This window comes from Chaetodon auriga, chromosome 22 (genome assembly GCF_051107435.1).
Source record: "Chaetodon auriga isolate fChaAug3 chromosome 22, fChaAug3.hap1, whole genome shotgun sequence".
Classification (NCBI taxonomy): domain Eukaryota; kingdom Metazoa; phylum Chordata; class Actinopteri; order Chaetodontiformes; family Chaetodontidae; genus Chaetodon; species Chaetodon auriga.
Window position 1 is genome coordinate 8,512,217 of NC_135095.1, and position 26,718 is coordinate 8,538,934.

Below are 26,718 nucleotides of genomic sequence, written 5' to 3' on the forward strand. Positions count from 1 at the left end.
TTTCCACTTCAGCTGCACGATGACGACCCCGGGAAGACTCTGCCAATCATTTGAGTGGAGAAACCCGTGAAAATGAGGCTGTTGTGCGTCATGTGAAGCTGAGATTTAGCATGGACGGGGTTTTTACCAGACAGCGTTGAGCACACAGCAGCTGATCACACCTGCATCCTCTCAAATCTCCCATCCACAGCTCATATGTCACATTTCCTGCCATATTTCACTGTTATCTTTTTCTCTTTTATTTGACCATGTACAGCTTGTTTCACCCTCTGTCCACCCCATCTCTCTCTCTCTCTCCCTCTCTCTCTCTCTCTCTCTCTCTCTCTCTCTCTCTCTCACTCTGTCACTGTATGTCGATTAACCAGTCATGACAGTGACATGTGGAATTTTTCATTACCTCGCCCTGGGGGCACCATGCTGTCTGTGCCTGTGTATCGTGCTGCTTTTTTTCCACTCCTGCCTTCTCTCTCTCTCTCTCTCTCTCTCTCTCTCTCTCTCTCTCTCTCTCTCTCTCTCTCTCACACACACACACACACACATACACACACTCATTCTCTCTCTCTCTCTCTCCCTCTCTGTGGTATTATTCTGAGTCAGCCGCTGGAGAGCTGTGGTTTGTTGTTTGTTGTCCAGCCAGCTGTATGGGGCAGTAGTAGTGACTGATCTCCTCTCCATGGCCTGTCGTCCCTCCGGCTCTGGCTCCTACACCGTGGTTATCATCCCCCTCAGGACCAGCCTCTACAGCCTGGACGCACTTCGCTTCTACCTATGGGTGAGGAGGGAGGTGGTGTGTGTGTGTGTGTACAGGGGGCTGTAGAAGGTGATATGAGAGTGTGTTTTGATCCTTATCAGTTCCCTCTCTGTGTCCATGTTGTGTGTGAATGTAAGTGAGTTAGTGGTTCTTATCTGTTTTCAGCACAACCTGGCTGTAGTATAACTGCACATTTCACGTCTTCCAAAGTGCGACTCATCAGTCAAGGTTAAGCTTTTAGTGCTTCTCGAGTCTGTGCAAGTGTCACCAGGTTGGCACATTTGGCCAAAGTTCACTGACGTGACCTTTCTGCTCCTCCGGAATGTGGGATGAATGATTCAAATGCGCGTTTTGAGTTAATTTGTTGAAGAAGTGATAGTGAAAGAGAAACAAAAAAAAAGCAGGTTTATATTCAATTTACACATGTATGACATAAATGTGTAAATCCGCTTCTATGTTTAGTATTGAGATCATAGCTAAATGTGTTGTTGTGCTGGACTACTTATTATATTATTAAGATGTGTTTCTATTTTTTGTCCTCCCACTTACAGACACAGGGGGCCAGAATATTAGAAACACCTCTGAATATAATGCAGTCCAGTACCACCATCGCTAACTATGACCTCAGCATTGGATTAGATTAGATTGTACGTGTGTACCTGATAAAGCGGCCACTGAGCGTATTTAGAAATATATTTCTATAATGGAGTTATGCTAAATGACAGCATGTACAAGCCGGTATGAACATCTGTGAGTGTTTAAAAAAAAATGCTCTATAGAATTTATTAACACTATTCTATGGAAGACGTGTCAAAGTTCATTGACAACAGAACTGCACAGGCATGTCCATGAGTTCTGGAAATAGTGGAATACATAATTATTCCAAGTCCCTAGTCCGTCATAATTATGACCGGAGCAAAGGAGGAAGTCAGGTGATGTGGTGACGCAGTATAAAGTGCAAGAAATTCCACATTTCAAGGAAGGTGTAATGCCTTTAGCTAACTTAATAGTTTTGATGTCTAAACCTAAGCAAACTGTGATGGTGTTGCAACATTAACGACATGAGGACTAAGTTCTGGTCTGCCGTTGTCCTACCGGTTTGCCCTGTCACGCAGCAGTATATTAACACAATAACATCATAATAGTACAACACTGACAGGGACCATTTTACTGCATGATTAGTGCTATTACTTTTGATACATTAGGTACATTTTGCTGATAATACTTTTTACATGAGTAAATAAGGTTTTGAACGCAGGACATTTACTTGTGGTGAAGTATTTTCAAAGTGTGGTATTAGTACTTTTTCTTCAGTAAAGGATAATGATAATAATAATAATAATAATAATAATAATAATAATAATAATAATAATAATAATAATAACAGAGGACCTTTAGGTATGTTTTTAAGGATGTCAAGAGGACTTTCCCTCATGTCCTTCTAACATCCTGCAGTAATGTCCCCATAACATAACATGAACTCAACACAAATCATGTTTAGCAGACGTTCAGAGAGGACCTTCAGGGGATGTGCTGGTGACATTTGTACGTTGGCTGGGTGGTCCTCTCAAAGTGGTGATATATGACATTTTAGGAGACTTTGTCAGTCAACCTATTCAGTCTTTTCGGTGTGAGGATGAGTTGAAAGAAAATGCAAATGGATTTATTATTATTAATACAGTGTGAGTTTGCCTTTCATATTGGACATTTAACTAAAGTGCTTGTACAGTCATTGTGTTTTCAGTCAGTTTTTCCGTCTAAGCTTCATGCCTGGGTGCTGTTTTGGAGGCTGCGAGGCTGCAGTCATCCCACTGACACATTCCCACATGTCAAGTGTGACCTTCACAGCTTCCTGTTGAAGGCTCAATTTGACCAGTTTTCCACTGACTGTAAACCATATTATTAACTGTACATCATTAGGAAAGGAACTGTCAGACATAAACAAGCAGCAGTGGAAAACACTTAGCTTTAGTTATGCGTCTTTGTTTGTGTAGCTTGAAATTTTGACCAATCAAACACAGCTAAAATGGGTCATTAGTGGCAGAATAGCATCATGTGTCTAATTTCTTCCTAATCCATTTCAATGTTGATTGGCTTAAAAATGAAATTTACTGTTTTCCTGACCTTGTGATACCAAAGGTGGATCACCACCATCCATGTAATATGATTTCCTGGCTGTTGTAGCGCTCTGTTTGAGGCCATTTAAAGTGCATGTTATCCAGCTAAGCATAGACAATAGAACTAAAGGCCTCCTGCTGCTCTGTAGATTGGCTCGGCACATATAAACAAAGCCTTGGGGCCTCTGGAAGACAACAGGCAGCGCTGTGCCGATCATGCTGCTTTACATCAGGCCGCGGGCTGGGTGTTTAGTGGTCAAGCCTGTTAGTCAGCCCCCTGGTAAACACACAGACACAACAAAACTGTCCATATCATCAAACTCAATATTTAAGTATAAGTGGCAGAGGTGGGAATCACCTTCAAGTCAGTTTGCAGCTGTAACTGAGATTATCAAGCAAGTCACACAAATTTCTGATGATCTCCCACAGTTTCAGCGTTTAAATCAATTAAAAGACAGCAGTCATAGCTGGCTGATTTTAACATCAATGAAAACTTTTGCAGCCTGCTTTTACATTAGAAATCTTACTGATATTTGACATTTTGCAATCAGTAAAAGCCTCCTGAATGAACAACAGTGGAGAGTGGGGCTTAGAAATCATAGTCCTGGAGCTCTGAAGGTTGAGTTCAAGAGGCAGAGAAAGGGCTACAATGTCATGAGGATGTAGCTGGAGTAGCTGGTAACATGCCCACACAGTTCAATTGCTTATATGGTCCTGAATCAATCCTCCGGTTGTCTTTTATATGCACCTGTCACAGACGTGTTCCTGGATGACATCCGCCGAGGGGAATTTCAGTTTAGGTTCCAAGACACAACTTCAAATTCAGCGTTTTTGTGCTTTACGTGAACCTGATCGAGCCGTGTTCTTCCCCTCTCAGATTAAGCGTCTGAAGGACCTTGAGAAGGAGAAGGACGCTCTGTGCTCTGGTCTGGAGATCCTGGAGAAGGCTCGTCTCTGGTACCTCCAGCAGCTGGAGGAGAACAGAGCCAGGCAGGACCACATCGAGGCTGAAAGTGAGGCCGGCTGCAGCCTGGAAGGCGCAACAGAGGTACAAAGCAGGGCCTCACCGTCTGGAATTCAATGCACGCCACATAGAGACAGGCTGAGAAATACATACAGTGGCTGTTATAATTGAACAGTGGCCTTCAACAATCATTAGTTCACGAACACCACAGGATAAGAGACGCTAAACAGCCACCCGTCTGTATCTCTGCAGGCTCGATCTTGCCTCCTCAAGTCTCGTATCCAGAGGGCGAATGGCTCTCTGGGCTCAGTGATGAGCGAGCCCAATGTCACCAGCAGCAGCATCCCCTCCCTGCCTGAGGCTGTGGCAGACAGCGACCTCCGGTGGCACAACTCCATACTGACTCAGGTATTTTAAATAGCTTTTCATGTGAATTGTTTTTCTCAGGTTAGTACTTCAAACACGTCCCATTTTATATTCATTTATTTCTCTCCACGTTTCTCACCATTAATTGATCTTTTCACCAGTGGATGCTTCTCATGAAATTTGTATATGTGTCTGTCTGTATGATACAGTAATGGTCGTTTTATTTTTCTCCTCTGGCAGGAGGTGAGTGACAAGAATCGACAGATCTCCATGTTGGAGCTGGAAAAAGACGCGCTCCTGGAACAGCTTGACGAGCTGCAGGCCCACTGATTGCATTAACACAAACTGTGCTGCAAACTTACATTTCACTTAATATGACCCAGGTGCTTACCGATACCCACTTGTAAATATGTTTTTAAATTAATAAATTACATTCAACAATGCATCATTGGCTTCCTGGTGTTCTTTGCTATGATGAGTCAGTAACATGAAATAACTTCCCATCAGCAACATAAACTCACAGAATATTCAGTTAATCTTATGACATTATTATTATTTCATATTATTTTTGCTGTTTTTGCAAGAAGTTAATATTGCCGGCTTTAAAGTACAATGTTGTACTCCAATAGTAGGCTGTGTGATAGAGGTGCAAGAGGTGAACAAAATAACAGAAACACCTTACAATAAAGCACAAAAAATGCATGGTGAAGTAAATTTCCTTCACAATTTGGAGGTATTTGTACTATTCCTGAGTATTTCAACTTTAAGATTAACAAAAAATACATGAAGAATTAAAATTGTACACTGTTGGAGTCCACTCATTCTCCTACACACTGGCCCTTTAAATACATTTTGCTGACAACACCTCTGTGTTTTTACATAAGTAAACAATGTCATACAGCAGTATTATTATAGTGTGGTATTTCTACTTTCAATTAAGTAAATTCTCTAAATACTTCTTCTACCACTGTACAATACAATAGATGCCTTATCTGGCACTGCTCATAATATGGGCGTTTCCCACAAAAATGTCAGTATAATCAACCTTACGCAAGATTTTAATCAACATGCCACAGGTTAAGTTGTTATTGGATGGTACTGTATCTACTGGCAATGCTGAGTTGCAAAATTGAGATTAAGTATTGAATGAAAAATCCCTCGAATCTCAAATGGTGGATATTCTGATGGTCTTTTTTCAACTGTTAAGCTGAAGTGCATCAGTGTTTTTTCTGCAGTGTGCAGGGGACAATCATGCATCATTGTGTGCCCTCTTACCCACAGTTGTTCCGTTTCCGTCTCTGAATGCGGGCTCTCTGTCTGAACACGTCGCATCAAGCTCTCCCGGTGGTCCCGCACTGATCTTACTTCAGCTGATAAACTTTATCTCGCCAAGTCATCTTGCGTGTTTGCAGGAATTTCTTCTCTCCTGCGCTGCAAAGATCTACAGCTTTTCAGACCAAAGACAACATTAGCAGGCTTAATATAGATCTCAGATACCTTGTGCATAGAACATATCTGTCAGACAGCCACACAGGGGTTGTTTCATATTAGCAAAGGAAGGGAAATTGTAGTTCCACACTGACTTTAAAAACAAACTCCACGCCGCCATCCATGATTATTCTACCTTTTCCCTTTGACTTGTTTTCATTTTTTATGCTTCATATCCTTAATCACAATCTTGTTTTGTGTATGCTCGTCCCACATGGTGAATGATGGAGTTATTGTCTACAACTGTGTGTTTACTCTGAGACCCATGGTGGCCCTGTGTCTCTGACGTTAAGGTTTGATAGAAGACAGTATACAGTGTAAGGGCATTTTGTGAAATCTGCTGGTTTGAGACAACAAAGTTTTGTGCAGTTGCCTGTGGCACAAAATTGATAATATAAGAGGTTACCATGTGTTTTAATTTCAGAAATAAACTGAAATGTTCCAAATGAAGTTCCAATCTTTTCATCTGTCTTCAGTATTAAATCACATCTATGCATCAACAACAACTACTTCCAGTAAAATAGAGCAATGCCTGTAAGGAATCTGTGCTGGAATCAGATTAGAATCGGCCTGTGCGCATCAGGGAAGAAAACATCCATTATGGGCAGAGGCTTTCATTTAAGTAGCTTCATGTTCTCTATCTTCAGAGTGCCACTGAACCATCAAGCCCAGGGTACCAGCACTTGGCTAATTATTGGGTCTAATTCACATACTGCACAGCCAAACACCCTTTGTTATGGGTCTGTCATGCCTTTATGGCTGTCAAAGCCACTCATCCATAACGACACAGTTCACTTGAGCCACACTCTGCGGGTTCCTCTAAATCCCTTTTACTTGTATACAATATCATGTTTGCGTTTTTTCCCTCCAATTTGTGGTTTTGGTATTGCCGAATATCAGAAATTGCGAGCTGTTTCCGTGCAGGTCAGCGGAGGTGGGAAGTATAAACACACAAATAGGGTGGAGAGCAGGAGGTGTCTTCGGAGGTTCCTCTTGAGGGGCTGAGGGCTCCCTGATAAATGCATTCCTTAAGCTATTAGGATGGTAAAACTTCCTGAGAAGTCTGAGATAGTGCAGTAAGTAGGTGGTCTTTGAGGAGCACTCAGGTAACTAAAAACTCTGAAAAGACATTTCTGTGCTTTAGGGACCAGTTAAGCCTGCATTACTGGAAAATAATGTTCACTTTCACTGGCCATGACTTAAATAAAAAACAAGAATGCATAGCAGTTAACGACACAATAAGTCTTGTTCAGAGAAGACATCATGATACGCAGAGGTGGAAGAACTACCTAGATTTTTAACTTAAGTTAAAGTTAAAGTTAAAAAAAGAAGTTAAGTTACAGCAGCAATAGTTTCAAAATACTTAATGACAAAATAAAAAATAAAATATAATAAATATATATTATAAAAATCATATTAAAAATTCAAAATACTAATAAGTCCTGCATTCAAAAACTCACTTTAGTATAAGTACAAAGTATTAGCGTCAAAATATACTTGAAGTGCTGAAAGTAAAAATACTCAGTATGCAGAAAAATATGTGTTACGTGACTGCATTAAAATTAGTGATGCATTAATGTGTAAATGTCACTCATGTCGCAGCTGATACAGCTGGAGCTCATTTCAGCTACTTTATTTACTGATGGGTAGCTTCATCCACAATAATATGTCCAAATTTATTTATGATCACAGCTGTGGTTAATAACCGTTAAACTGCATGTATTTCACTTTGGTGCTCTTGATCAACACTGGTCTGCATGAAAAGTACGGCTGAGAAAAGATAAAGACATCTGAGATATTTCATTATTATAATACAAACGTCTGACTGCCACATGGCCTTACTGCTGTTGGATCCCATCAGGACTAGCTTTAGAAATTATTCTTTAAATTAGGAATCATTATGATTAGGTTTTCAAGTTCACAAGAATTGAATATTAACACACAATAATATTAGTTTAGTCACCAAGTGATGGATGGTTCCACACTAAAATCACATTTTAATGTAGAGAGTGCGCTTTCTTTTCTTTTTAGGGCCACGGGGCAATCGCACCAAGCACTGGCCCCTACAATAGGCAGTAGCCCCCGTGGTCATTCTAAAATTTCCCCAGAGGAAATTTTTTCTAGGTTTTTTTTTTTTTTTTTTTTTTTTTTTTTTTTTTTACTATATTGACCTCAGTGGCATGACCAAGACTTATTAGTTAATCTATATTTCTGAATATGAGTATCACTTAATCAGAAGTTCATAAGTCATTTTTATTATGCCATTCATTATTTTCAGGGTCACACCCAGCAATAAAACTACCTCGTTGCTACTGTCATGAGGCACATAATCATCATAGCAACAAAAATGAATAAATGCAAAAAGAAAAAAAAAAAAGAAAGAAAGAAAAGAAAAAAGAAAATAATAAAATCCTAGTTTAAGACTTCATTCTTTCAAATTATTTTACTACAGGTGTTGGTTCGAGCTCCCTGAATGTAAACAAACGATGTCCGTGCTCAATGTGCAGACTCTGGAATATAATCAGACAGTGGATACAAGGTCAGTAAGATAATTTTTACTTTCTTTGTTTGCAAAGAATTAATTACAGCGGATGATAAAGAGAAAATGAGAGCTAGTAAACTGTTTCCCCGCTGTCGCTGAGGCCAGTTTTGGACTCTCCATCACTGTTGCACTCTGTCCTCTGCGGCAGCGGCGCACGCTTACGCGCGTCCCCCAGTCTCACCTCCATCCCGGACACGTTTAAGTCCAGCAGGCTCTGCAGGTGTTTGATATAGTCAATGGCCGCCCGCAGGGTCTCCACCTTGCTGAGCCGTTTGTCTTCAAGCTCCTGCGGCAGATGCTCTCTGAGCCGCGCGTAACCTTCGTTTACGCAGCGCACTCGGTGCCGCTCCCTTTCGTTCCTTTTCCGGATGAACGCAGGCTCGAAGGAGTATTCGCACACGCTGAGGGGTCCGTGAAGGGGGAAATAGGAGAACCGTCTGTAGGGTAGGGTCTGGCCGTGCACAGGGTCGAGGAATGCAGCGTCTATGTGGAAGGGCAGTCCGAGGCGTAGCGCATCCTTGTGGTGTGCGCCACTGTTATCCATGGGGAAGCCGTGGAGAGCCAGTGGAGGGACATATGAAATGTGCTCCATTAACACGTTTCTATGGAAGAAAAAGGACGTGATCTGAGATTAAACACTAGTTAATTCTATGCAATTAATGTATTAATAATGATCTATTACGAGGCAGCTTACCCTGGCACGGTCTCCACACGACCATCTCTTGTTTGGAGCAACAGTTTCCTCTTAAATCTCTGCACTTCGTGATCAAATATCTAGATTGTGATCTTTTGTAGGTTGACCCTTCTTGTTCGGGACTTTGTCAGTCTGTGTGACAACTTCTCTGAAAGGGTTTTGAGGTTGAAAGCATGGTGGGTGTGATCCGGGGCGGAGATGCAACCCTAGAGTTCACATCAAGATAAAACTGTTTACAAAAGCTTTTCTTCTTTCCGTTGACACCGTGAAGCAGCTCTCACCATTATTAATACTGAGACAAACAAACTTTAATGATAAGTGGCTGTATTTATTTTATTATATCATTTTTTCAATGTATTGATCCAGTGGCAGACTCAGGCTGTCTGAGGGACAGGGGGGAGAAAAAAACAGAAGGGCACCAGCACGCAGGAAGTTGAAGGAAAAAAAAAGGTTATTACATGGCTTATTTTTATGTAAATTAATGTGTTTTGTTTGTTTGTTTTTTTTGCCGATTTGCACCCGGCTTCACCTGTTTAGTGCAGAATATGTAGACCCAGTGTGGCATTGCACCATGTTGCCTTCCCTTCCAAGCCATGACAATGATGTTACTATGGGCCAGTACCAGAAGTGAAAAGTTTTATGCAATGGTAACAGAATCCAAAGACCAGCGCATGCTCGCCTGCTGCAGAAGCGCAACCCATATCCTGCAGAGCTGTAAGTGGGGATCTGCAGTTTTCCCTTCCTTTTCCTGTTGTGTCCTTGTATGTGTTTCCCTCTCCCTCTGTCTCCTGTCTGTCTCCCCCCTGTCTGCTGTGTGTATGCTTCCCTGCAGGGCGTGGCTGGCAGGTTGGGTCTGGCCTCCTCCTCTCCTGAGCACACCTGCTCACAATCAGACAATCAAGACTCACCTGCTGCCACAGTGTATGAGCACCATCAAATCATCAGTTCATCTGCATGGTAACGACTGAGACCTCTGAAGAATCACTGAAGTACTTTTACCTGTCTGCTTACCTGCTTTCCTGACTCTTGTTTTTTATGCTCTCACACAGTGTTCATTCATCATTTCAATCTTTCAGTCGCAGGTTTACTTTAGTGTAGTTTAGTGCCATCGTTGGCCATATAAATGTATGACTAACTGATGCATCCTTTTTAAATAACTATTTAAATACATAATGTCAACTAACAGACAATAGGCCTAAATGGCTAAATTAATTCTTCATCATTACAAGTGTAAGTTGTTGTCTGTATTTCCATATTTCCTCATGTATCTTCTGTGTTTCTGTGTCTGAATCTCAGTTGAGTTTTTATACTGTATAATTTAGAGAATATTAGAGATTTAAGATGAAACTGATTAAAAGCATAATTACAAATCTGTCTGCTGCTTCAGCACCATGGACAGTGCCTTGAATTTATAAACACACTGGACAGTTAAGCTACTGATATGCAAGAGCCGTGGTCAGGGTGATAGATAGAACTCACACAGTCAGTCAGATGAAGGATCAGTGAGTCAGGCAGAGTAGAGTAACATATTCAACTAAATAACCAGCCCATACTTACCACTTTCCGGCAGAATACAACACTGTATAAACTGCTGCTGTCTGTGGTGTTCAGTCCTGGAGAGCAGGGGAGGCCAGCCACATGGACACTATTCATGGAGCATCCAGCCAGGAGGCAGGGCTGACCTCATACACCTATGGCAGGTGACACACGTCACGCACAGACATGGTCACTATAGTCTATGAGTGTGGCAGCTACGCCAGAACTGTCTGCAGGTGACCTAACTCCATCATACCTGTCTGTGAGGTGGGAGCCTCCATCACCGCTGTCTGCACTGGTGTCACACACAGCCTCTTGGAAAACTTCTGATGTGATTCTGACAAATTATTTTGTAAAAATACAGAATTCAGTATTCAGTTGAAGATACAGGGAACCCTTGTACCCCAGTGTTGTTATTCACTTTGTGGGGAAGTTGTTTTGTGACATTTATATTAAATCTAATAAAACTAGATCAATTGTAATTGATGACTTATGGCCACTCCAACCAGCAGGAGCAAATATCAAAAATAATTAACTTCATTATATGGGACTTATAATGTTTTTAACTCATTGTTATTATAATGGCAGTATCATCATGGATTAACTGTTTTGCATTGAAACAATCCAAAAATGACTGAAACATCATAATGATTTGATAACTTCCACAAATAAACAATGGAGTACCATTAAATGCAGCATATTGACATGAGTGCTTAAGCAGAAAGCTCTGTATTTCATTGTAATATTTTGTACTACAAAGTCTCCAGACTTTTCTTTAAACTACACTGACAAAATATAATACCTGAAAAGTCAAGGAAAAACATACCAAGTAAGTTTTTTCTCAAAAGTCCGCAAAGTAACATTTCTGATTTTCCATTTGGGCCCTGATATGACTCTGGAGAGCGGAGGACAGAAAAACTGACCTGTGATCAGCCAAACGCTCGTCAACTCCTACAACGCAAGAGCGCATGCGCGTGAAGCGTAGTACGCTGTCATGGCCCCGTTCACGGAGGCATTGTGTTGGTATGTTGTTGTTTTTTAGGTATCATCCTTTTCAAATAATCTGTATTTCCTCAGTGAAGCAGCACGGCAGTGACGAAGTGTGTCTGTACTGTTGGGTGGCTGAAACACCTGACATTTCTCTGTTTTATCGGTTTATGAAGGTGTCATTTAGTCAGGCTAACGTTAGCAGTGTGACCAAACTGGTTGATGTTTCGCTAACTAGTTGCAAACAGGTCTTTTTAAATTAAGTGTCGTCTTAGCAGTTTAAATCAGAATTGTATTGGAATTGTGATTGTCAGGCTGATGCACTAAGTTGTTGTTCATACCAGGTCTGTTATGTCACAGGGAGAGAAATATAAACCCTTCAGCAGTACACGGCAACTGATGGACGTCTGTTGTTGAGTTCAGGTAAGCTAACATAGCCCACACTGCGTACGTGTATGGCCTGTGTTTCTGTGTGTGCTGACACAGTCAAGGGCTCAATGAATCGAGTATTTAAAAGGAGAAAGCTGGGCACCAATCACAAGATAAACGAGCTTAAATACACGTCTTGATATTGCTAACTGTGTGTAAACAGCAGGCTAAAACCCAAACAGCTAATTGTTTGGATATTAGTTCTTTCAGTCTCGGTTTAACTCTGACGTTGTTTCTCCAGGATGAATGATATGAACCTGAGTCCTGTGGGCATGGACCAGCTCAGTGTGCCCTCAGTGAGTGCCAGCCACCTGGGTCTGTCCACCTCCCCCACACACAACCCCATTCCCACCCCAGGTATGAAAGGCACAACCAGCCAAGCCTGTTTGCTCAAACTGGGAAACACTAGACTCACATTTTCAGTGACAGTGGTAGCAAAGCACCATGTGCAATGATCTCTTGTGTAAACCATCTTAAACTAATTGACTAACTAACTTACTATAATGACTTGTGCCACATTTAATTCTGTGCAGTGGTAGCAGGCTTGCGAGTTTTTTTCTGCTCTTGACTCTTCATTTTGGTTCAGGCATGCCAGTGGCAATCCCCAGCCTGGGTCCATCCCTGGGCTCACTTCCCTCTGCCCTCTCGCTGATGCTCCCCATGGGTCCACTGAGTGACAGAGGAGTGATGTGTGGCCTACCAGAGAGGAACTACTCCTTGCCGCCACCTCCCTACCCCCACCTGGAGAGCAGCTACTTCCGACACATATTGCCAGGTGGGGTACTGTTTGTGTGGGCCAGATTATTGTAGTGCAGGTGTTTGTTTAAGTAGGCTTTATCCTAGATGCTCTCATTTGAAGGGCAGTCATTCTCCTGTGAACTTAAATCAGTTAATTAATCATTGTTGTTCACTTTAGAATTTTTTTTCTCTAGTTAAGTTCCCTCTTTCTCCAATGCTGTAGGTATCCTGTCCTATCTGGCAGACCGTCCACCACCTCAGTACATTCATCCCAGCAGCCTTAACATGGATGGGACCCTGTCTGTGGCCAGCAACAATCCCTCAGGTCTGGACCCCTACAATGGCCCTGGAGGCCCACTGGAACAGGGCCTGGTGCCCATGGACTCCAGACAGGTCACTGGCCAGGGAGACCTCCACCAGACTGGTGCCCATGAACTGGACTCTACAGGTTTGGCCATGGAGTCACGTGTCAGCAGCCCCATGTCCCCTGACCGGATGGGAGAGGAGCTGGCCACCATGGACGGAGTTGGGGTGGTGGCAGTGTCCGACACACAGCAGCAGCTTGGAGGCGGAAGGCAGCCTCAGCCACATGAGGGCCTGACTGGGGTAGACTCATCTGGTGGGGTGATGCCCCTCCATGGGCCACCCGTGCTCGAACTACCTGTGGTGATGGAGTCGGACCATATGGGGGGCAGAGTGGGGAATGCTGGGGGAGGAGGAGCGGGAGGACTTGGGGAGCAGCTCCACCCTAATGGGGAGCTGAACTCGGGCGTTGTCAGCGTGGTGCTCACTGGCTCAATGGCCAGCCAGGGCCAATTGGAGCCCGTGTCACTCCATGGACACTCTGGGATGGGGCTGGAGGCAGTAAATGTGTCCCCCATCACTGCAGAGGTGTCGCTGGGGCCCGAAAACAACCTGGTGCTGGTCAACTCTACCCTGCAGCTAGAGGATTCTACCTCTAATAAGGAGAATATGGTCACTGCCTACACCATCTGTGAGTGTGTTTTTATATGTTCTTCAGACATTAAAAAATATATGAATGAATTGTAAAACAGTGCTTCTGTACTGGAAATCATGTAAAGTATTGGAAATTATATGCAGCCACAAAGCATTGGAAAATACTTTTATTCAGGAAAAATAGTTCTTTTAAATAACAAGTTGTTGTCAAAAGCAGGCATGGAATTGAAGTGAAATGGACATGATGTGCAACAAGCTTTTGTGCTGTTATTCTCTTCCAGGGTGCACACTGTGTGAGCGCTCATATACCTCAGACTGCCCAGAGCACGGCCCAGTCACCTTCATCCCTGACGCGCCCATCCAAAGCCGTGCTCGCCTCTCTCTGCCACGTCCACTGTGTCTGCGCATATCTGTGGCCGATGAACCGCTTGGTAAAAGAATAAGCCACCCCAAATGGGTTCCTGTGGCTGACTCGATGCAGTGTTCTGTAGTCCCAGATTAATGAACTTTTTATGGATCACGCAAAATTCTGTATACACAGACATGATTGTTGGGACTGAGTCTGTTGAATCTGAACCATTGAAATGTGTGCCTTGTGCAAAGAAAAGATTTTAAAAAGATATCACAGATTTTTGAGGAAACCGTCACTTAGATTGCCGACAAAATGTGCTTCTGCCTATCTTAGGAGTTTTTGCACGGGACGTCATTCCTCCAAGGACCTGCTTTGGACCAATGGTGGGCCAGCATTGTAGTAATGTGGATCTCTCTGATTGGCCAGATAAGGACACGCCACAAATATGGAAGGTCAGTGCAGTGGCTTTGGTTTGGCTGTGGGTTGTCATGGCCAGTGTGAAACCATGATAAGTAGATGAGGTTGTTTGTCTATTTCAGATGTACCACAACAACGTGCTGGAATTCTACATCGTTACGACGGATGAGAATGAGTGCAACTGGATGATGTTTGTCCGCAAATCGAGGTATGATGCTGGTGTAAAACATTGAGGTCTGAGGTATTTGGTATGTTATTTCAGTTTAGCCAGTATGTTAATAAATAACTCATATTTGCTGTGTGTGTTGTGTGTTTAGGACCCGTGAAGAGCAGAACCTGGTGGCATACCCTGCCAACGGAAAACTGTTCTTCTGTACAACCACAGAGATTCACCCGGACCAGGAGCTGCTCTTCTACTACAGCAGAGACTACTGCAGGCTGATGGGTGAGACGACAGATGATTAAACAGAGGCTGCACTGATCCATTGCTGACATGCTGACCCACAGAATGATGTTGAGCATTCCACCATCCTCTGTGTCTCCACAGGTGTTCCGCAGGTGCCTGAGGGCCAGATCTGCCATTGTGGCAAAGAGTGCTCCTCCTTCTCTGAGCTCAAGTCTCATCTTAGCAGCCATAACAGTAACCACAGCCATAATCAACCTCAACACAGCCACAGTCCATCGCAGCAGGACCACTCTCAGCAGCAACAGCAGCAACAGCAACAGCAGCAGCAACAGCAGCAGCAGCAGCAGCAGCAACAGCAACAGCAACAGCAACAGGAGCCACAACCACAGCAACAGCAACATACTCACCAGGAAGAGAAGCTGACCAATGGGACCTCGAGCTCCTCCTCTTCCCCGTGGCCCTGCCACGCCCACGCTGCAGGACAAACAAATAGTGATAACAGCAGCAGCAGGGGCAGCAGCAATAGGAACTCTAATAATGTTACCTCCAGAGCGAAAGGTCAGGGTCATGTACGGGAGAAGAAATTCAAGTGCAGCATGTGTTCCCGGGCTTTTATCACATCCACTAAGCTCAATGTGCACTTCATGGGGCACGTGGGGATGAAACCTCACAAGTGTGAATACTGCAGTAAGGCTTTCAGTGATCCCAGCAACCTCAGGATGCACCTCAAGATTCATACAGGTGTGTACCCAGACCAGTGAAGCGTAAACTCTTATCTTTTCAGCTGTCATACTACCCAACCAGTTGTTCCAGTGTTGACCTAGCAAACTTCATATAGTCACATATAAAAACTCATCATAACTGTAAAAACAACTTCATATGTATAAAGTTTTTTCCTAGAAAGACATTTCTGACAAATTGGAACAGGTTGTATGCACTTGTAAAGAAAATTCAGTTTAAAAGCAATGTCACAGCGCCATTTAACACTTTACCCCAAGCTCCCCAACCTCTGAAACTCTTTTTTCCCCACTAACAGGTCAGAAGAACTACAGATGCACAGTTTGCGAGAAGTCATTTACCCAGAAATCTCATGTGGCGTCCCACATGCTCATCCACACGGGTGCAGAGAAGCTCAAGTGTGACCTCTGTGAGCGGGCATTCATCAGGAAACATGATCTGAAACAACACATGTTCTCTCACACGCAGTACGTTACTTAAAGCTACAGCAGTAAACGGTTGTTCTATCACTAAATAAAGTTTATATAATGTGTCCCCTCATTCTTTCCTGTTATCGCCACAGTGAACGCCGGATACAGTGCCCAAAGTGCAACAAACACTTCCTCAAGACCAACCACCTGAAGAAGCACATGAACTCTCACGAGGGCCGGAGAGACTTTGTCTGCGAGAAATGCCACAAAGCTTTTCTCACCAAATACCACCTCACCCGTCACCTCAAGATATGCAAAGGGCCCAAGACTGAAAGAGCGTCCCGTAAAGAGCAGGATGTGGACGAGGAAGAAGATGAAGAGGAGGAAGAGGAGGATGATGGTAGGGGAAGAGGAGGAGGAGCAGAGAGACTCGTTGACTCAGCCAGCAATGAAGACTGTGGTTTAGATGTTGGAGGATATAATTCAGAAAAGTCCCTGTCACCCCCTCATTGACAACACTTCCTGTTGAGATGTCTGTTATTTATTTACTTTACTACAATACAGATGTTTACCTCTAGTTTTTGCCAAATATTAGTTACTTTGTCAAACATCTTACATAATCCAAATTTTACAATCAGTATATGTTAAGTCTCACAAGCATATCAGTGCTGCTAAAATAATCTTTGTCATATTATAAGCCAACTGATGAAGACCTGACTGTCGATAAAGCTACTCTGTTTTCATTGAACTCAGGTCTGTGTAATCTTGGTTGATGGCATTCATATATAAGCTATCTCTCATTCACTATTCCTTATGTTTTCTCCGACTCATCCACTAACATGGGGTGATATTCATTTGTAGTTGCACAGTAATGTCGGTTAAAAACTTCTGATGCCATATTGCATTTTAGTCCTTACAGTACCTAATTGTGCTTTTATTCTTTATTTATTAAAAGCCAGATTTTGTATTCTTTTTTTTTTTTTTTAATTTGAAATAATTTCCTCGTGAATGGAAGTAAGCCTCTTGAAAACAGGAATGTGAGTGTTGACTTACTGTTGAGATGTTACTGCTCCATCCTATCTGTTGCATAATGTTTTAATAAATCAACATTTACGGTTGTTAAATGTTGTTGACTGATATACATGAAGTGAAAAGCATAAATTACTACTTCACAGACTGTATCATTTCCTTCCACCTGTATTGGTTTTTAATTATAATGATCATGGGCTGCAGGTCATTGATCACCCACCTGCAGTGCATTCAACACGTGGTCGCATAGTGCAAAACCAAATTGGTAAAATGGAGAAAAAGCGCCCCCAGCTGGTCCTTAGAATATCTCACTACCTCGATATAATTTTGCGAGTTAAAAGCAGGCAATGATGACTACGATCATCAAATATTCAAATTATTAATCGCGTGGTCTCACACTGCAGTATTTGAGAAGTTTTTATGCGTTTTATACACTTATGACCAACTAAATGAGATGAGAGTCCACGCAAGAAAATAATGTCTAACATTTCTACTCCACGGAACTGTAGGTAGACTTATTTTCTTTTTTTAAATTTAGTAATTTATTTCACTTAGCATTATAATTAGCAGCTTTGCTCAGTATGCACTACAGCCAAAGGACTTCCGTGACCGGAAGTTCGTACTGTAGTTTCCGGTTAAAATACAAAATATGCAGCGCCGTGGCTGTCATTCACTTTAGCGTGGTATGAATTACCTATATTTTCTACGTTTTGTGTTTGTATTTTGTATCGCTTTTGGTATAAATGCTGTATTACTAGCTGTAAATCACGACAGAAAAGTGAAACCATCGTTTTCTGGGAAATTCTGCATTGTTTATGTGTAAGCTTGCTAACTTTAGCTAACCGCGTAGCTAGCAGGTCGGTTAGCCGTAAATCATGTACGCATGTCGTGCCTCACCGTCTTATTTGATGTTTACCCAGAGGATAGTGATGTTCTGTGCGCTGCGTGTTAGTAGAAAATGTTAAGGTATTTTAATCTCGCTTTGAGTGTGAAAACACCGCATGTGTTATCTCAGAGTGTCTTTCTCTGCTTCTCATCAGCCTGAACAGTCTGATAAGAACCATGTTAACCCCACCGAAGGAGGGGATGCCCAGTATGATAGACAGGGCGCTGAGGATGAGGAGGGAGGAGCAGGCTCGTCAGGTGGTCCTGGCCTGGGCTGTACTCAACGTGTCTCTAGCTGGCATGATTTACACTGAGATGTAAGTTGTCCCGACTTAAGTATTGTCCTCTCTTGCAAACAGAAACAGTCATTGGTATTGTAACACAGGTTTACTGTCCTTCCATCTTTCATCTCTCTTCTTCCTGTGCACAGTGTAATGATATCTGTGTGCCTTTTTTCTTTCCTGCCAGGTCAGGGAAATTGCTGAGCCGATACTACAACATCACCTACTGGCCTATCTGGTACATTGGTGAGGTCCCACTGCTCTCTCATTGATTTAAGGATGTCTGCTGGTGTTTTAAAATGACAGCACAGAAGCACTATGCTGCCTTACATTCAGTGCCTGGGTTGTATTTTCGATCTGTTTAGGAGACATTAAGAGTTCATTCTAGACATACTTTGCAAATATTTTCACATTAATTACTTGAAATGTCAGAATTAATCTAAAATCTCATGCGAGGGATATAATAAATGTCACTCGTGTGTTGAGACTTTGTTATTGAAGACCCTGTATGCTAAGTGTCTCCTCTCCTCTGTCCTCATTTACAGAGCTGGTGCTTGCTTCTCTATTTAGCCTCAATGCTCTTTTTGACTTCTGGAAATATTTCAAATACACTATGGCTCCCTCCACCATTGCTGTATCCCCCGAGCAGCATCTCCTCCTTGGTCTGAGAAACACAAGTGAGCAATTATGTATTTTTCACCCAGTTTGTTTAATCGTTAGTAAATAGACTTAGGTCCTTAATTTTGAATATGAGGCTCATTAACTGTGCTCGTCATGATCTGCTCCCTTGCAGGTATTCAGGCCTCTCCGCCCCAAAAGCCAGAAAAAAAGGAGACCCCAGCTCCAGCCCAGTCATCTCCCCTGCAGGGTCAAAGCGTGCTGAGTTTCAGCCCCTCACGGCCGGCCACCACCAGCCCCAAGTTCTCCCCCAGCTGTGTACCCGGGTACAGCCCTCCTCTCAGCAACCCATCCACCCCCAACAGTGCGGGTGGGCCCTTTTCGCCTCCAGTGGCCTTTGGAAAGGTGCGTCTGTCATTTCTGTTATTGTCATCAGGGCGCTAAAAAATATATAGCAGAGACACTAAATCTGTTTTCTCGTATGAACTCCGGTCAATGTCCACAGAATCACACATGGGCACATCATGCTGCCCAACCCTTCTTCCAAAGTAATTCTCTTTCTTTTGGAAAATAGTAAAAATAGTCAAATGTAATGCACATTTTCATCTCCACAAATTCACATTGAGTTCTTCCATCCTCAGGTGCTGAACTACAGTACCTCCCCTGGCTCCTCTCCCTACCCCAGCAGCATTGGACCTGCAGAAGGCTCCAGCTTGAGAGCTCGATATCGCACGTCCCCCTCAGTGTTCAACTCCCCTGGAAGCAAGGAGGACTACATGGAGGATCTGAAAAGCCTGGAGAGGTTCCTCCACACAGAGGAGGAGAAGAGTCACCGCAGCCAGTTAGGTAGAGAATGTCAACGTTTTAGGAAATTTTAGGAAAACAGGACTCTGATTATTCACCCAGAGTCACTAGTACATTGGAAATGGGCCGATTTAGACTAAGAGTTTATTTTTAGAAGCTGTTCTTTAGATGATTTAGTCATTATCATTTCAATGTGGGTGAATGTGGAAAAACGTCGAGAAGTATATGAGCATCGAATGAAACTTTAGAAATCACGATGATGAACTGCTCTCTATAGGGAGTCCAGAGGCTGTGTCTCCAAACCACAGCCCAACATTTTGGAACTACAACCGCTCGGTGGGAGATTACGCCCAGAGCCTGAGGAAGTTCCTGTACCAGCCGGCCTGCCGCTCTCAGGCCCCGTCTGCCCACAAGGATGAGACGGACCTGGGTTCCAAACAGGCTGCGGAGGAGGTCTGTAAATTAGCACTGTGTGGTTTGTTGTTGTGCCCTAATAAGAAATAATGTTTCAGTGTGTGATTGGCATAAACCTATTTCTCTTTTCCTTCCTATAATGTAGGTGTGGGCCAGAATCACAACCAGCCGTCCTGTAGTGGACCGCATTGATAGCTGGACGGCCAAGCTTCGAAATGTAAGTGTTCAAACATATTTACAGAAGTTTGCGCTCAAAATACCTGATTTTAGGAAGAAAATACATTAGAAATGAAATTTGTTTTTGTCTTCTGTAGTGGATCAGTGACACCATCTTGGTCCAGCTGGTGAAGGAAATAGACTCTGTCAACAGTCAGCTCAGGAGGATGGGCTGCCCTGAGCTCCAGATCGGAGGTGAACCATTTGCAGGGAGCATGAATCATAGGAAATGTGCTTTGTCCTCACAATGCTGTTGGGTTCAGTGGAAATGCCATGAAGTGCAAGTCATACAGGACCAAAGACACGAGTTATTTCATGTCTTAGAAATATTATATATTTTCTTTTTTTTTATCTTTCATCCACTAGAGGCCAGCATAAGCAGCCTGAAACAGGCAGCAGTGATGAAAGCCTCCTCCATCCCCACTATGAACTCTATTGTTCAGTATCTGGACAGCACTCCCAACCAGGAATATCTGGTAGAGCGCATAAAGGGTAGGTTCAACAGTACAGTATGTGTGTGAGAGGGAAAAAAAATCAGATTTCATGATGGCGGGAGGTAGAGTGGACCACATTTGTGATTTCTTACACTTGTGCTTTGTTATGTGCATTCTGTCAGAGCTGGCCCACAGTGGCTGCATGAGTTCCTTTCGCTGGAATGGTGGTGGTGATCTGAAGAACAGGAAGTGGGACACAGACCTCCCCACTGACTGTGCTGTGAGTCAACACATACACACACTGAACTAGTGGTTCAACCAGTTATAAAGCAACTAATGACTGTGCTTATTTTTCAAAATGCAGGATCTGTGCTGCACACAGACATAGTAATAGATCAAATACCTCTGCTTAATACCTTTTCTGTCCCTCTAGATCCTCATGCATGTGTTTTGTACGTATTTGGACTCCAGACTGCCCCCACACCCAAAGTACCCTGACGGGAAGACTTTCACTGCGCAGCATTTCAGCCACACTCCAGACAAACCTGGTAAGCACACACACACACACACACACACACACACACACACAGGCAAAACAGGGAGGAAGAATGATAAAGAAGAATGTGATTTCCTCTGTAAGCTTCTCATTTTTGAGACACACACTTTCTATCATTGCGTCATACTTCTCCATGGTGTTGCAGTTCTTGTGTACCTTCTTGTATTAACTCTCACAGATGTTACCAAGGAGAACCTCTTCTGTGTCCACCAAAGCAGCACTACTCCCCCTCACTACCAGCTCATCTACCAGGGACATATCTACAGTCTACCCAAGGTGACAGCAAAAACAAGCAGCTTTTCAGGCTCTTATGAAACAGCTTGTGCTCTTATTTTGCCCCAAGATTAAATCATCTTTAATGACTCCTTTAAAGATTGAACTCGTCAGATGCTTATAAGATGCTTTTCTAAATTAGAAAATCTCCCTTTTTAAACAGGTGCAATGTGTTTGGTCTTTTTATACACTGATGAAGCATAGAGAGCTTTGTAACTACTAGGAGCCTTCTTCATATAAGTCATCCCCACGTTTGTAACAGAGATCACAGAGAAAAAACAGAAAACTTTGTGCATCAGAACAGACCTCTCAGTCATAAACAGTCTCCCTTTACTGTAACACCTTGACTGCAATAACATGAACCCATCCTCATTTCTGTTTTAGGGCAGGAACAACCTGTTCCACACAATCCTCATGTTCCTCTATGTCATTAAGACTAAGGAGTCAGGGATGCTGGGGTAAGTACTTCTACCTAAAACCCTATTAAAGACTCACTAGGTCCAATAATCTTTGACACAACTTTGTGCCATTTCAAGGTGTTATGAAATATTGATTCATTTTCAACAAGAAGGTCACACAGCAAAGTGCAGACTGCGTTTTGATTGAAAATGATCGGTTCGACCTTGCTTGTCCTCTGTAGGATAATTAAATTGCTTTTCATACTTTCTTCAGGAGAGTAAATCTTGGCCTCTCGGGAGTGAACATCTTGTGGATATTCGAGGACTGATGTGGCATCTTTTATAAGCAACAAATAGCTACAAGTGGACTTTTTTTGCCTCCCACAATGCTGTGTGGCTACACCGGTAGGAATACCACCTCAGCTTAAAGACCGCTCTTTTAGGGGCACGGCAGAAAAAGCAGCACTTCACTTTGAAAGACCACAAATGCATATTTTTGGACATTTTCTCAGTTTTGGCATCCAAATTGGCGACATTCTGTTAGTAATTGTCTTTAAGCGTGTGACACCACAGTGTGCTTATGATACAATGCAGAGTTGTATTTTTTAACAGTGTTGGGTTTTCTGATTTTGTATTTTTAGAATGTACCAGCACGGCAGCCTTGTAAATAATATACCTCAGATTTGTCTGGTGGATGGTAAAGTGCTCCGACCCGTTTTGCTTGGATGCAAATACAGTATGTGTGGACTTTTGATTCTTTTTCTGGTATGCTGTTTTTTTTTTGTTCCTGTAGTTAAATGATTGTCTGCTACAGTAGAGACGCTCCTGACATGCTTGAAGTCAACAGAAGTTCTACATGTGAAAACGGAAGCAATATACAAGTCAGAATTGAACCATTGTGCAGTTGCAAAGCTTTCCAGCAGGCTGCAGTGCGACACATGAACATGTAAATTGTAAATTCTTTTGATATGCGATGGAGAACAAACTTTTAGCCTGATTGCTTGTGCCAGCCTTTAGTTACATTTCAAACTTTCTACGTTTGCTTGATTTCAGTAATGCCATTTTACAAATGACTCACGAGAGTGCAAAATAAAGTTGAAATATGAAAAAGAAACAGTTGAAGTTTGTCAATTTCCCTTATTGGCTCCTGGTATTTCTTCACTATTATAGGCATCCACATGGTGGCGATGTCGTTCATTTTTAGGATTTGACCTTACTCTTGGTCCCATTATCTCATGACACGCTGCATATCCACCGCATGAGCGCTGTAATGTGATGCAGCGTCTCGTGCAGCAGCGTCTAGTGAATGACTTGAGGCTTACTGACAATTGAAAGTATTATTAAAATAATTTTGTGTCAGCATGGGTTGAGGACAAACTGATTTGTGATGCAGCAGCATGCCCTCCGTAATGTAATATGTGATTAAGTGCTTCCTGGTGTAATTAATCTCCGCTCGTGAGCCTAAGAATAATCACATGTTGCAGAAAATTGCTGCCAAGGTTTAGAAAACCATGTAGAAATGTTCTACGTGATTGAACACGCGGCATTATCTGGCATAAATCGCCTTTGTTTTGTAGTTTAGTGTCGTCCTCTTTTATTACAGACTTCATTTCCCATAACACATTTCACAGTGTAGCTTTTTCTGTTGGGAAATGTAGTCTCTCTGTGGATTACGTCTGGTTTCCAGCTAAATGGCACGAATGTGTTTGCGGTTTTATTGTTTTTCCCAATATTGACTAACGTTTGGTGATGTCAGTCGTATGGCCATCATTGTTATTAAAGGTTGCTTGTGGGGGGAATTCTTGAGCTGCTTAGAGAAACTACAAGAGCCATGATGCATTTGGCCACTCTCGCTCCTCCGCTCACATCCGCTTGACTCGCTCGCTATTTGTGTTGGAAAAAGGACTTTGTGAAACTGCAGCGATGTCAGTCCAGGTTGTGGCAGCGAAAATGGCAGAGGTCGAACTCAAAGACGTCCCCACCGGCAAAGACTTGCCGGCCGGTTCCCCGATGACACCGACCTCTGAGGGCAAGAACCTCGCCAGAAACGACCCGCACGAGGCCGGGTCCTCAGCTGCTGCTTCCCCCACAGCAGAGCCCTCCGCGAAAGCCGGGGAAGGCAGCCTGGGCTTGCTCACCGCGAACCCCGCTAAGATGCCGCAGGCGTCGGCTATGAAGCGGTCGGACGCGCAGCAGAACGGCGGAGAGGCTTTTGTCAACCGTGACGGCACCGTTGCCGAAGCACCGCGGATGAAGAAGGTGAGCAAGGCAACGTTTTTCCTCCGTAGCTGCGATATCCTCGGTGTTATTGGACCACCACCAGGCACCTCGCCGCAATGAAAGCTCGCTGGGAAAGCTCGCATTGTGTGACGATGCTAACAGGCTAGCTGCTCCCAAAGCGGATTCAGCCGTGTCAGCTAACGCTTTTAATAATGGTCTTGTGTGCTAATAACACAGTAGAGGGTATAATAAGGGCTAACCGCTTTTTAAAAATAAGTGTTAGTTACTCATGTCATTTAGGCTGACACAGCTAACTCCTGGGGACCTGAACTCAGTAGCAGGATAAAAGTATCCAACTGTCCTCACAAGTTGGGTTGAGATTAGGTTCTTAAAGAAGGAAAATACTTTGCCAGCTTTTCTCTTTTCAGTATTATGAAGCGCAACAACATAAAAGTTAGGCACAAAATACAGAACATGCTGCTGTGAAAATAAGCACAGACAGTAAATTATTTGAAAGCTTGGGGTGCAAATTTTTGCCTGGTCAGCAAGTAGAAAAAGACAATTTAAACAGCAACTTATAGTGTTAGGACACTTGGTATCCCATTGCATCAGAAAAGGATATATGCATGATTGTTTTCAGTAAGTGCATGGCTGCTTTATTTGGCAATCATGATTCAATTGCAGTAAAGTCAAATAAACTTTATTGTATGTCAAATGATCTTTGCAGCTTGCTTGAGCTCAGGTTGGTTTGCTACGTTCAGTCACAGTTCATCGCTTAAAATACATGCCCAGTTAGGTTTAGGTTGACTGATGCAGTGCCACCCAAGACGTGTTATCTGTTCAGACATAACAGTAGTCGGTAATCCATGACCCCAGGGCACTCCTGTCACCTAGTTTTCTCAGGCCTGATTTAGCCTTTGGAGCACCTGTACTTCAGTGGAGGGAATTCCTGCCCTTGTGGCTTAATTCAAAGGTCGCACTGACTTAACATGTCTTTTTCTTGGCAAGCAACAATCCAAAAAACTGCTTGGCTGTGGTGTCGCCCTGAATGCATCTTATCTCTGTGCGTCTCACAAATCCTTGATTAGGGACAGAAGTGGATATGAAGGGCAATGTTCAAGGAAAGAACCCTTTTTTTTTTTTTTTTTTTTTTTTGATAAGGCATTCCTCCACCTCTATTCCTCTGATCAGAGTCATTAGTAACCATTTGACAGTGATTTATAGCCTGTGGTCACTGTAGTGCACTTTATCAGTGGTGACTGATTTTAAATACAGTATGTGCGTGGGGAGACTCTTTATGATTTATTGACTTCCTGCAGGTGGTCTGAACAACTCTAGTGCTTAAAATTTTGGTTTTGAAATGGGCTTAACTGTGTGTTGGCCAGTGTGTTTTGCCCACACCCACTACTACCCCCAGACTGTGACCTAAGTCCTGTTAGACAACTCCTTAGGAAACCCCAATAGAAGACCTATAGTAGGAGATCAGGATAGTACAGTGTGAGATGGACCGCACACTGACAGCAGCTTCGAGCAGATGGCGTTGTGTACCTCAGAACGTCCCAGCAAACAGCCATATGGATGTAAACCAGCAGTCAGGAGCACCTGGCCCAGTGATTGAACCATATTTCTGGGGCTGCATGAAACTGGATGCACCGGACAGCAAAAGCCACATCTGGATTATTGAGGAGACAAAGTTCGTGTACAGGACCATGGTACAGAGAGTTAATTTCCCAAATGCTATATGTTCATATCATCATTAGACGTTTATCATTTAGTATCTCTTGAAATAAAGAAAGTGGTCTCTGGGTAGTCTGCTGTTGACAGAATTTGTTGTGAAATATTTCTTAAAGTAATCTCAAAGTTGTTTGAATCTGTACTTTGTATGATTGTCAAAGGCTTGCTGATTTTTAACAAGTATGAAATATTTTATGTTGGTAAAAAAGTTGAGGTTATAGTTGGTAGAAGCTGTAAGTTCTCTCTATATATTATTTTAATGTATAGTCAGAATACTGATCATTTTATGTTTTTATTCTTTTATCAATGCATTTGAATTGATAAACGATATGTAGGATATTTAAAAAAAATGCTTGTGAAATCCATTTTAATCTAAAGAGATGATGTTGATGTAATGAGAAATTTCAACCTTACAGGGGACAACTCAGAATTTATAGGGTCAGATTATTTTTATTCATATAATGCAGAGCCCACGTGATGGATAATAGACACTGTAAATACAGTGGGACAGAAATCTGTCCATTATATTAATTTGAACACTCATTGCAGAATGCATTGCATTTGTCTGATCAACCACTTTAGTCTGTATCCACTGGGACAAAAGGTTGACTCCAGCCTATTTATAGATCATGAGGCATAGTGGGTCTTATGGCACATTGCATTATAGATATATACGATTACAGTCTGGCCTTGCGCATCTGCTGAGTTCTGCTTGTCCAGTGCAGTAAAGGGTAAGTGAAGCAGTGGGGCTGATAATATAAGTGTGCAGGCAAGCAGCAGTGGTGATGACTGAGTGACTGGATGACTGGCTATCTTTTAATCCATGCCTTTATCATGTCACCACATGAGGGGATTAAAAGGGCCAGCTTTCTGTTGTACTGTAGGTGGGCCCAGATGTAAGCTTTTGGAGTCAGTGATGAGTTTCATTATAACCAGCATTGCTTCGGCAGGAATATGTCTAGCC

The 26,718-nt window shown here is 42.8% G+C and overlaps 5 protein-coding genes across 7 annotated transcripts in view; 4 read left to right on the forward strand and 1 right to left on the reverse strand.

Annotated features, from left to right (window-relative positions):
* The first annotated feature begins 619 nt into the window (after nucleotides 1-619).
* Nucleotides 620-4,643, forward strand: LOC143315217 (suppressor APC domain-containing protein 1). The gene is made up of 4 exons (XM_076722809.1): nucleotides 620-772; nucleotides 3,746-3,916; nucleotides 4,085-4,240; nucleotides 4,439-4,643. The coding sequence occupies exons 1-4, from the start codon at nucleotides 674-676 to the stop codon at nucleotides 4,526-4,528; spliced, it is 516 nt and encodes a 171-aa protein (XP_076578924.1). The 5' UTR covers nucleotides 620-673; the 3' UTR covers nucleotides 4,529-4,643.
* A 3,655-nt stretch (nucleotides 4,644-8,298) lies between these two features.
* LOC143315301 (achaete-scute homolog 4-like) lies at nucleotides 8,299-9,012 on the reverse strand. Its single transcript, XM_076722932.1, has 2 exons — nucleotides 8,923-9,012; nucleotides 8,299-8,830 (listed from the first exon to the last, which is right to left on the reverse strand). Exon 2 carries the CDS (start codon nucleotides 8,818-8,820, stop codon nucleotides 8,299-8,301), a length of 522 nt encoding a protein of 173 aa, XP_076579047.1. The 5' UTR covers nucleotides 8,821-8,830; nucleotides 8,923-9,012.
* Nucleotides 9,013-11,419: 2,407 nt separating this feature from the next.
* On the forward strand, nucleotides 11,420-17,032 carry prdm4 (PR domain containing 4). Of its 2 annotated transcripts, XM_076722848.1 has the most exons (13): nucleotides 11,435-11,481; nucleotides 11,806-11,868; nucleotides 12,116-12,231; nucleotides 12,461-12,649; nucleotides 12,836-13,606; nucleotides 13,851-14,000; nucleotides 14,255-14,373; nucleotides 14,461-14,546; nucleotides 14,656-14,783; nucleotides 14,886-15,049; nucleotides 15,104-15,485; nucleotides 15,781-15,949; nucleotides 16,045-17,030. In XM_076722848.1, the coding sequence occupies exons 3-13, from the start codon at nucleotides 12,117-12,119 to the stop codon at nucleotides 16,403-16,405; spliced, it is 2,634 nt and encodes an 877-aa protein (XP_076578963.1). In that variant the 5' UTR covers nucleotides 11,435-11,481; nucleotides 11,806-11,868; nucleotide 12,116; the 3' UTR covers nucleotides 16,406-17,030. The 2 variants fall into 2 exon arrangements, with proteins under 2 accessions (XP_076578962.1, XP_076578963.1); XM_076722847.1 differs by having other exon boundaries at nucleotides 11,420-11,481; nucleotides 14,886-15,485; nucleotides 16,045-17,032.
* Nucleotides 17,033-17,560: 528 nt separating this feature from the next.
* On the forward strand, nucleotides 17,561-22,919 carry tmem209 (transmembrane protein 209). Of its 2 annotated transcripts, none has more exons than XM_076721697.1 (15): nucleotides 17,561-17,604; nucleotides 17,962-18,123; nucleotides 18,275-18,333; nucleotides 18,633-18,764; nucleotides 18,881-19,110; nucleotides 19,347-19,551; nucleotides 19,787-19,962; nucleotides 20,069-20,140; nucleotides 20,238-20,334; nucleotides 20,506-20,631; nucleotides 20,756-20,853; nucleotides 21,007-21,121; nucleotides 21,308-21,405; nucleotides 21,787-21,860; nucleotides 22,075-22,919. In XM_076721697.1, exons 2-15 carry the CDS (start codon nucleotides 17,984-17,986, stop codon nucleotides 22,127-22,129), a joined length of 1,677 nt encoding a protein of 558 aa, XP_076577812.1. In that variant the 5' UTR covers nucleotides 17,561-17,604; nucleotides 17,962-17,983; the 3' UTR covers nucleotides 22,130-22,919. The 2 variants fall into 2 exon arrangements, with proteins under 2 accessions (XP_076577812.1, XP_076577814.1); XM_076721699.1 differs by lacking the exon at nucleotides 17,561-17,604 and adding an exon at nucleotides 17,650-17,740.
* A 733-nt stretch (nucleotides 22,920-23,652) lies between these two features.
* The window catches only part of ahcyl2b (adenosylhomocysteinase like 2b), a 39,111-nt gene continuing 36,045 nt past the window's right edge, over nucleotides 23,653-26,718 (forward strand). The window contains exon 1 of the mRNA XM_076721968.1: nucleotides 23,653-24,059. Coding sequence (XP_076578083.1) covers nucleotides 23,724-24,059 — 336 coding nt within the window. The 5' untranslated portion in view covers nucleotides 23,653-23,723. The remainder of the gene's footprint in view (nucleotides 24,060-26,718) is intronic.